The following is a 9,932-nucleotide window of genomic DNA, read 5'->3' as shown; positions in this document are numbered from 1 at the left end:
AGCTCTTCAGCTCAAGGCGAGCGCTCTACCACTTGAGCTGTAGTGCCACTTCCGGCTTTTTTCTTTTTGCTTATGTGGTGCTGAGGAATCGAACTCAGGGCCTCAGGCATGCAAGGCAAGCGCTCTACCACTGAGTCACCTTCCCAGCCCCACACACACTTTTTTACATAGAATTTTTTGTGTTCTTGTGGTGCTAAAGTTTGAACCCAACATTTTACATATGTTAGGCAGGCATTCTCAAATTGAGTTATGGGTTGAAGGTGTGGATCAAGTGGTAGAGTACCAGGCAATGAGAGAGAGCAAGGGTCAGATATAATGTTCAAGTCCTGGTCTCCGACAAAAGAAAGGAAGAAAGGAAGAGAGAAAGAAGGAAAGGAAGGAAGGAAATGGAGTTATATCCTGCTCTATTCTTCTTTTTCCTTTTCTCTCTCTTTTTTTTTTTTGTCCATCATGGGGCCTGAACTCTGGGTCTAGGCGCTGTCCCTCAGCTCTTCAGCTCAAGGCAAGCGCTCTACCACTTGAGCCACAGTACCATTTCCAGTTTTCTGGTGGTTAATTGGAGATAATAGTCCCACAGACTTTCCTGCCTGGGCTGGCTTTGAACCATGATCCTTAAATCTCAGCTCCTTGAGTAGCTAGTCTTACAGGCATCAGCTATTGATGCTCAGCTTCTTTTTTTTTGTCAGTAAAAAACTTTATTAAACCAAGCACTGATGGCTCGTCTTTAATCCTAGCTATTCAGGAGGTTTAGATCTGAGGATGGAGATTTGAAGCTAATGGGTCAGGAAAATCCTGGGACTCTTTTCTCTTAATTAACCACCAAAAAACTGAAAGTAGAGTTATAGCTCAAGTGGTAGAGCATGCCATCCTTGAGGGGAAAAGCTAAGGAAGAGAGCCTAAGCCCTGAATTCAAGCCCCAGAACCAACACATATATAAACAAAAAAAAACAACTTTATATTGAAGTATAATTGATATTTATCTGGGTATGGTGGAACACCTGTAATCCCAGAACATGGAAGGTAGTAGAACAAAGGATCACAAGTTTGAGGCTAAATTGGGCTACATAAAGAGTTCTAGCCAAGCCTGGGCTACATAGAAAGACTCTATCTGAAAAAATAACAAGGGCTGGAGATGTAGCTCAGTGGCAGAGTGCTTGCCTAGCAGTTCAATCTCCTGTACTACAAAAGAAAAAAAAAGCATAATCAATAAAATGCACTGATTTTAAGTGTACTGTTCAGTAAGTTTGAAAACATGTGTGCTCCTACCATCCACAGCAACAGGTCATTTCCAGTGGCTCATACCTGCAATCCTAGTTATTCAGGAGGATAAGATCTAAGGATCATGGTTTGAAACCAGCTGGGCAGGAATGTCCATGAAATTCTTATCACCATAAGCACTAAAAAGTTAACCACCAAAAAGCCAGAAATGGAGCTTGCTTTGTCTCAAGTGACAGAGAGCCAGCCTTGAGCAAAATAACTCCCAAAATACAAAACAAAACAAAACAACCCCCCCCTCAAAAAAAACCTAAGGGAAAACAGTCCCTGAGTTCAAACCCCAGCACAAGAATTACCTCTAGATTTCTTTTGTAGGTGAGATTTTTTTTGGGGGGGGGCGTCAGTTGTGGGGCTTGAGCTCAGGGCCTGGGTGCCGTTCCTGAGCAATTTTTGAGCAGCAGCTCCACTTCTGGTTTTTGAGTGGTTAATTGGAGGTAAGCACCTCACCAGTACTTTTTTGCCCAGGCTGGCTTCAAACCTAGATCTTCAGATCTCAGCCTCCTGAGCAGGTAGGATTATGGACATGACCCATCAGCGCCCAGCTCCCAGGAAATATTTTGTGTGCATTATTTGATTGTAAGTTAGGGCTATCTATTCACATGTGTGAACAGCACCCTACAGTTTTCAGTGCCTTTCTGCTTTTGAGGCCACAGATGCACACTAGAATTGAATGACATGTGATAGATGTCCTAAGTTAAGAAGGAATCCCTGGCATGCTGGGAAGTTTGTGGGTGTTTCAGACTCAGGGAACTGGGTATACCATAATAGCTAGGGAAAGGTTCCTGTGGCCCTTACCTGTCCTCCACCTAGCTCAAGTCTAGCCTAGCTGAGGAGACACCAGTGTGCAGGGTCCAGATGAGAGCTCTAATCGCTCCTTGGGTAGAGCAGGCCTTTCTAATTTCTGTATTTGGGATGTAGAAAAACAAAAGCAGGTTACCAGCATCATTTACTTCTTGTTGCTAGGAGACCATGACATGGCTGTCAGGAATCTTGACCTATAGATCAGTTTGCCTTGGCCTTGCTGTGCGTCTTTGACAAGCTACTACTTTCCCTCTCTGGGCCACCTCTGTTACAAGGAAACTCGTAATCCCTGCAGGTTTAACTTCAACTCTACCTGGTGAGTCTTCTGGCTGAATATACTCAGTTCTTCAGAGGCCAGGGGTGCGGGCCCCACTCCCTAGAATGCTGTACCCTCCGCTGTCACAGTTCTTGTTTTTCAGCCTTTAGTTCCAGTACTACCTCAAAACAGAATGTTCCGCTTCTCTAGGTGCTAGAGGGCAGGGACTGTGATAAATAATAGAAGGATGATCCTGTTAATGGAGAGATGACAGGCCATATGTCAGGTACTGTGGTAGGCCCTTTGCTATCAATCTGAATCCTCCCAGTGAAGCATTATTATTCTCATTTGACAAATGAGGAAACTGAGGCTCAAAGAGTCATGCCCCCTTGTTCAGGGGCAGTGCACAGAGGGTAGGGCAGATTAGGTCCCCTCACCTCCCCCCACCCCCACCCCCAGCATCTTAATAAATGGTAAATGGTGTCTAGTTGCTGGATGACAGGTGAATGACTGAACGCATGACTAAGGGCCTATATCAACTCAGCTTTCCAAATCTACCTCCAAGGGTGGTATTGGTAACTGTCTGGTCCTCATTTGCTGCCTTAGACCTCAGTTACAGCAAGAGCCACCCACATCTGGGTGGAATGTACAACGTGGGAAATGGCCAGGCACCCGGGATAGGCAAGCTGCAACTGCATTGTTCCTGTGAAAACTCAAGACAGATCTGCGCATTAGCAGCCTGGAAAGGTCTCTGCGCTCCAATCTGGGATTTGTGGGGAAAGGTCTCCGTTTGTTAATTTGTTTCCTCTACCAGCTTGGGAGATCCTGAAAGTGAAAGGCAGCGACCCACCCATGCCCAGCTCCACTGGCTGAGCACTCAAAGTCCATCTAGGTGCCTTGGCTTTTCATTGCCATCGTCTTTTCCAAACTGTAAAGGGCTATTACGTTTTCCATCCCTAACTTGCTCTGTCCCACAAGCCGCTTCCTGGCTGAGATGTTCAGTGCTGGGCCTGAGGGCTGCCCGACTGGCATTGGGAGCCCGGTGGTATCTTTGGGACCAACACCCCCCCCCATCTTTCTCCCCTCCTATTTGCAGACACTCCTCCCCCTACGCCTTTAGCTATTGTGCAAGAACGGCCGGCACACCTTCTGGGCAGGTCGGATCAAAGCCCAGAAACTTCCTGAGTGCGGGTGGCGGCGGCCCTGGGGGCTGGGGGGGGGTAAGGGCAGGGGCAGGGGCCGGGGGAGGCAGGGGCGCGGCACTGAAGCCGAATGCTGGCATTTGGCTGAGGCTATCTTTCCAGGCCTCTACATCTTCAGCACGAGGAGGGAGGGGAAACATCCAGCCCCTAGAGCCCCCGATCTTTCAGATGTCCCCCACAGGACCGTTCTTCACTTTGGTTCGGGTCCAGGGCGCGTCTCTCTGGGTCTCCCTTTTTCCCCTAGACGGTCTCTTTGTCTGGGTCTCCCGCAGGTCCCGACGTCCCCGGCCCGCGAGCCCCGCCCTGCGGCCGCGAGGAAGGGGCGTGGCCCAAGCCTGAAGAGGGCGGGGCCTGAGCCGGGGGCGGGGCGGGGTGCGGCTGCTGGGCCTGGGCTGGCGGGCGCAGGAGGCTGGGGCGGCCGGCGCGAGGTACACGGCTGGGGCCGGAGCTGAGCAGGAGAGGAGGCCGCGGCCAGGGGCGGCGGAGCAGCAGGAGCCGGGCGGGCCAGGCTCCATGGCGCCAGCAGCGTCGGTCTGAGCAGCGCGGGTAGCGGCGGGCGGATCGGGCCGCGGCTCCTCCTCGTCATGGGGGACGTGCTGTCCACTCACCTGGACGACGCTCGGCGCCAGCACATCGCAGGTGAGGACCGCGTCGCGCAGCGCCCGCCGGGGGCTCCGTCGAGAGCCCCGGCCACGCCCCCGTGGGCCCGGGGTCCTCGGCGTCCCCTCAGCCAGGCGGGCGGGAGCTGCTGAGGACCGTGGTCTTGAGTCCGGGCGCCCCCTTCCTGCCCCCTTCTGAGCTGCCCCTTTCCCTCCCTGAGAAGACTCGGGGCCCCCTTCTTCCCTACCGGAACCCTCTCGGATCGATTCCCGGACCTTTTACCCAAGTCCAGCGTCGGAGGGGTCACAGCCCGCACCCCCCCCCCATCCTGCCCAGTCGCGTTCCAAGGCCGCCCTCCACCCTCTCTGCAATCTGTCCCACACAGCCAGTGCTCCCTGACCTCCCCTCCTGGCTGTCCGTCCCCGCCCTGGCCCCAGCCCCCTCCCCCGTCCACGTGGCCGAAACTGAAGGGCTGGGAACTGGCCCTGGGTAGTGAGGCTGGGGATTCTTGGGGTTCACTGGAGTGGGCGGGGTGTCGTTCCTCTGGCTCAGACTCAGCAAGGCTCTCTTGCTAGCTGAAGAAGCCCGGGGGCTGGTCAAGGCCAGAGGGCCCCCCCACTCTCTGCTAGTCCCCAGTTTCCCAAGTACCTTCCTTTCGTCAGCCCTCCTCTCCATCTGTCACTACTAGGGAGCTTGCCCCTAGACTCCTGGGGAAGTCTAGGGCTGAGCAGGGTCCTGGGGTCCTTCAGGAGGATAGGAGAACGTCGTTCTAGCTGATCTGCACTGGTAGGACAGGCAAGGCAGGGCAGGGCAGGGCAGGGCTCTGGGCTGAATCCTAGCAGCTGCTCAGCTGTGTGTTCTTGGACAAGTCTCTTAAAGTCCTTGATTTTCTCCTCATTGAAATGGAGTCAGTGATACCCTCTTATGGATGGGTGTGATAGAGTGGGAGCTGGTCTGGTGGGTTGCAAGACAGATATAAAGAGATCGTTTCTCGTGGCTTTATTTACCTTGCTTCCTTCCAAGCCCAGATTTCGTGACTCCCTTATGCTTATTCTTGTCCTTTAAAGGTTTTATCACTGTTCCCATGTTCCTTTGATAACAAGAACCCCTTGAGAGTACAGACCAGGTGTCCCATAAACTCTGTCCTCCAGAGTCCCACCATGGGTGGGCACAAAGGTGGTACCAGGGAGGTCCTGCCTAGGGCTGTGGTTTTCAGTTGGTGGCCTGAACTCACCCTTGTGCTAGGTCTGAGGCTAGATTCAGGGGTTGGAGTGATACAGAAACGGATCAGACCCTATATAGTCTCTGACCAGCTGAGAGTTAAGACTGGAAGGCCTTCTTGTAGGACTAAGCCTGGACTCTGGGAGGAAGGGCTGGGCGGAGCCTTCCTGTCCCCTCCCTGTTGGTGGCAACCTCCTGGGGCTCTGTAACAGTCCCTCCATTCATGGCCTCCTGTTGGGGGCCCCTCACAGTCCTGGGTGGAGTGGGCCAGTCTGGTGGGTTTTTTCCTCTTCCCACACCCAGCCCTGCCTCTCCCACCTTCTTAACTCTTGGTCTGAAAACTGCCACCCCTGCCTCCCTGGCCACTTACAGGGGTGGAGACTGAGCCCTTGAAGTTGAAGTGTTCTCCGTTGGGTTTGTTGTGTGGATACCAGGCTAGCAAGAAGAGGGTTGAACCCACACCTAGTCTGCCTAGCCTGCTAGCCTCTCTTCCCAACACTTTGCTGCTATTAATAACCCTCTTCAGATGCCTCAGATTCCAGGGAGGTTCACCTGAGGGGGCTCTTAAGCACTAGGGTGGGAGGCTATAAGGAAGGGAGCCTGAAGCCCTCTCCCGCTCTTTTCCCAAGGAAGTAAGCTGCTTTAGGACTCTGTTGGAAGGGACTCGGGGTATGCCTTTGCCTCTCCAGCCACCCATGAACTCCTGGCACTTCCACGGCAGACATTAAAATTCCAGAGCCCTCCCTACCTTTGGTGGCTCTGTAGAAGTACAGCTTTGGGAAACACCCTTTTCCCCACAGGGCCCTGAGCTCGCAGGTCTGGTAGGGTGCTGCTGCTTGGCCGGCAGTTTAGTGTAGCCCTTCCTGAGCAGGTGAGCAGGTGAATGCCAGCCTGCAAGTCCTGGCAAAGGTCAGGTGTGCTTCTAGCCAGCGTGTTGTTTTGCTGTCCTGGCCCCTTTCATCCTGAGATTTCAAAGCCTCCAGCAAGCAGGGGCTTGTTCCACACCAGCGGCCGGTGCAGCTGGTAGCAGATGCTTCATGAGGGAAAGAGGAAGCCTAAGACTAGGATCCCAAGGCCTGTGTGACGTGACAGCCACTTAACTCTTCTGGGGCTCAGTTTCCCTGTGAGCCCAAGGAGGAGGGAGAGGGGTCTTATATCTTAACAGCTGATATCTCTTCCATCTCTGAGTAGCTAACACTTTGCCTAATATCCCACTATCTCCACTCATCTACAGACCTCACACGCCCATGGCCCCCACAGGGTGTAAGTTGCTGTGACTATAAGCCACCATCTCTAACAGTTTCTTTTTATCTTTCCCTTCCTTTCCTTCCTTCCTTCCTTCCTTCCTTCCTTCCTTCCTTCCTTCCTTCCTTCCTTCCTTCCTTCCTTCCTTCCTTCCCTACCTCCCTCCTTCTTTCCCTTCCATCTCCTTCCCCTTCCTCCCTTTTTTTTTTTTGGCGGGGGGAGGGTGCTGGTCCTGGGACTCAGGGCCTAGATGCTGCTCCTGATGACCCTGAGCTTTTTTGCACAGGCTGTCACTGTGATTTGAGCCATAGCTCCACTTCAGGCTTTTTGGTAGTTAATAGGAGATAAGAGGCTCACAGATTTTCCTGAGCTAGCTTTGAACTGTGATCCCCAGATTTCAGCCTCTTGTGTGTAGCTCGGATCATAGGCGGGAGCCACTGGCGCCTGGCTTTCTTTTTCCTTTAGCACAGGGAATTGTTTTCTTAACTTTATTCTTTTTATTTTTTTGATTTGGGGAGGGGAGAGTAGCAGAGAATAACCCAGAGTCTCACACATTCTAGGTAAAGTGTTTTAGCTGTAGTTCTAGAGCTGTGCCCCATCCTAGTCCCTTTGTGTGTGTGTGTGTGTGTGTGTGTGTGTGTGTGTGTGTGTAATAGTAGTAGTAGTATAGTAGTAGTAGTAGCAGTAATAGCAGCTGGGATTACAGCTGTGACACAGGCACCCAACTGTATTTTTTTGTTTTTGAAGGAAGGTCTAACTTAATCCAGGGCTAGCCTTGAACTCAGATTCTCAAGCATTTTACTCTAGGAAGCTGGGATTACAGACATAAGCCATTACTCAGCGTACCTTGTTCTTACTTGTAAAATGGGAATTTTAACTGTAAACTGGTAGCTACTGACATAATGTGGCTTAGGTGCTCAGTCCAATGCTTGGCAAACAATTACTATTGTTAGGAGATTGTCCTTGAGTTTCTTTAATTGTGTTTTCTGCAGCTGCCTAGTGACTAGTGTTTGGAGGGGCACTGACCTTGGTGATTTCTCCAAGGTTTGTCCAGTCCCAAGGGTCAAGTTGGCTGGTTCCCTGGATTTGCGAATCCCGCTGGGTTTTCAGAAGTCTTGATTACCTCGTTCCTTCTTCTGCCTTGGCAACCATGTGAAATGATGTGGGCTGTCTGGATCCAGTCCAGAGTACAGTGATGAGGGAAGAATGGAAGGAACTAGGACTTGGACAGGTGGCTGGGTTGGGCCAGCCTGTCCCTTCCTTCCTTGTGATCCTGGGGACTGGACTAGGAGGAAAGAGTGTGTCTGGGCCTTTATTTGGGTTCTGAGCCCTTGGAGGGATTCTATACAAATGATGTGAACCACAAACCAGATGCCGGAGGGGTGTGTGGGGGGGTGCTCTGCTGATGGCAAGAAAGCTGCATTGGCAGGGTGGGGAAGTCCCCTGGTCTGTAGGACTGCCTCAGCTATTGCACTTGCCCCCCACCCCCCACATACCATTCGCCCCCACATACTGCTGTAAGGTGTGTTGCATGAGGGACCTGGCCGCCTTCCCAACACCTGTGCTTCTCTGTGCTCCGCCCTCCTGTGGGGCTCACCTTTCCCCTGGCTAGGTGCGTGTCTGTGCACGCGCGCGCGCGCGCGTGCATGCACACGCACCAGTACTGGTGTTAGGAAAATGGAGGAGAAAGGAAAAATAGACTGGACTTGATTCTCAGCAGGCTAAGACTGTTTATTGAAGAGTAGTGAGGGTCACTTCCCATGGATATGGAGGTTGTGCAAAGAGGTGTGGTTGGAGTTGGGTTTTTATGGGGTCTGACTGAGCAAGGAGGCAGAGGTTAATGAAAAAGCCATTAGGTCTAGGGAGGTGGGGGCTTTCAGATGGGCCCAGAACAGAAAGTTTACAGCCAGGCTTAGGTGGATTGCTCTGCTGGTGTCAAGCAGTCTGCACATATCTGGTGGCTTGCCTGATGTCTGTATGTACCTGGGAAAATAGAGTGGGAGCCAATCCTACATATTCAGTCTTTGTATACGTAAAACAATTGGGCCAAGAGGGGAGAGGCAAGTCCTTCAACTGGAGCTTGAACTCAGATCTCTCATTCTTATTTGGCTTTTTTCCCCTCAAGGCTGATGCTCTACTACTTGAGCCATAATTTGAGATAGGAGTCTCATGATTTTCCCATATGGGCTGGCTTTCAACCATAATCCTGAGATCTTGGCCTCCACTGAGTAACTAGAATTACAAGTGTGAGCCACTGGCATCCAGCTTTTTTTTTTTTTTTTGTGCTGCCCTGGGGCTTGAACTCAGGGGTGTGGGCTCTGTCCCTGAGCTGTTTTGCGCAGGGCTAGCACTCTACCAATTGAGCTACAGTTCTACTTCTAGCTTTTTTGGGTGGTTACTTGGTGATAAGAGTCTCACAGACCCTCAGATCTCAGCCTTCTGAGTAGCTGGGATTACAGGTGTGAGCTCCCTGCCTGGTGGCTTTTAGTGGTTGTGCAACCATCACACACTCAATCTGGGAACATTTTTACCCCCTGGAATAAACTCTGTAGTCTGCACTAGACACTTTTGTTTCTCCCCAGTCTTCCCAACTTTGGGCAACCTTTGTCTAACAGCTGAAGTAAGGCATGCACAGACAATTTAAGAGGGCTGATGAAAAAGGCTTCCTCCCTCTGGCTTTCTGAAAGAAACCATTTGTTTGGCTTGTCACTCTTTTCCAAGTATACCTGTCTCAGTACACACACTCACACTCACAGAGCTTTGTTTACACATACACATCCTATTTTATGTTTCGGGGCTTGATGTTTTTCCTTGGGTAAATTGTAGGCTTTTCCTGGGCAAAACACAATAGCTTGAGCTTGCTCCTTTCACTGCTGCTTGCCTGCTGTGACCGGGGCAGTTTATTTACTCTGGCCCCTAGGGATGGGCATTTGGGGTGTTTGTAGGGTTTTGCTAGTTTGTGATGTCACCTGAGCCTCTTTTTTTGGTATCTTGCTCAAGGGGTCAGTGTCAGAGAGGCCTCAAAGTGGAACTAACTGTTTTTCTTTTCTTTTTGACTATTTTTTTTGGGTTGGTTTTGGGGCCTGAACTCTGGGCCTGGGCGCTGTCCCACAGCTCTTCAGCTCAAGGCAAGTGCTCTACTACTTGAGCCACAGCACCACTTCTGGCTTTTTCTGCTCATGTAGTGCTGAGGAATTGAACCCAGGGCCTCATGCATGGAAGGCAAGCACTCTACTACCCAGCCCTCTTTTTGACTTTTTTTTTTTTGGGGGGGGTCCAGTCGTGGGGCCTGAACTCTGGGCCTGGGTGCTGTCCCTCAGCTCTTCAGCTCA

The 9,932-nt window shown here is 51.5% G+C and overlaps 1 protein-coding gene across 1 annotated transcript in view; it reads left to right on the top strand.

Annotated features, from left to right (window-relative positions):
• The first annotated feature begins 3,940 nt into the window (after positions 1–3,940).
• The window catches only part of Fam129b (family with sequence similarity 129, member B), a 56,643-nt gene continuing 50,651 nt past the window's right edge, over positions 3,941–9,932 (top strand). Inside the window, exon 1 of the mRNA XM_013021486.1 lies at positions 3,941–4,173. Coding sequence (XP_012876940.1) covers positions 4,119–4,173 — 55 coding nt within the window. The 5' untranslated portion in view covers positions 3,941–4,118. The remainder of the gene's footprint in view (positions 4,174–9,932) is intronic.

Source organism: Dipodomys ordii, unplaced genomic scaffold (genome assembly GCF_000151885.1).
Source record: "Dipodomys ordii isolate 6190 unplaced genomic scaffold, Dord_2.0 Scaffold55, whole genome shotgun sequence".
NCBI lineage: Eukaryota > Metazoa > Chordata > Mammalia > Rodentia > Heteromyidae > Dipodomys > Dipodomys ordii.
The sequence above is the reverse complement of the archived record's forward strand: the minus strand, read 5'-3'. Positions and strand labels throughout refer to the sequence as shown.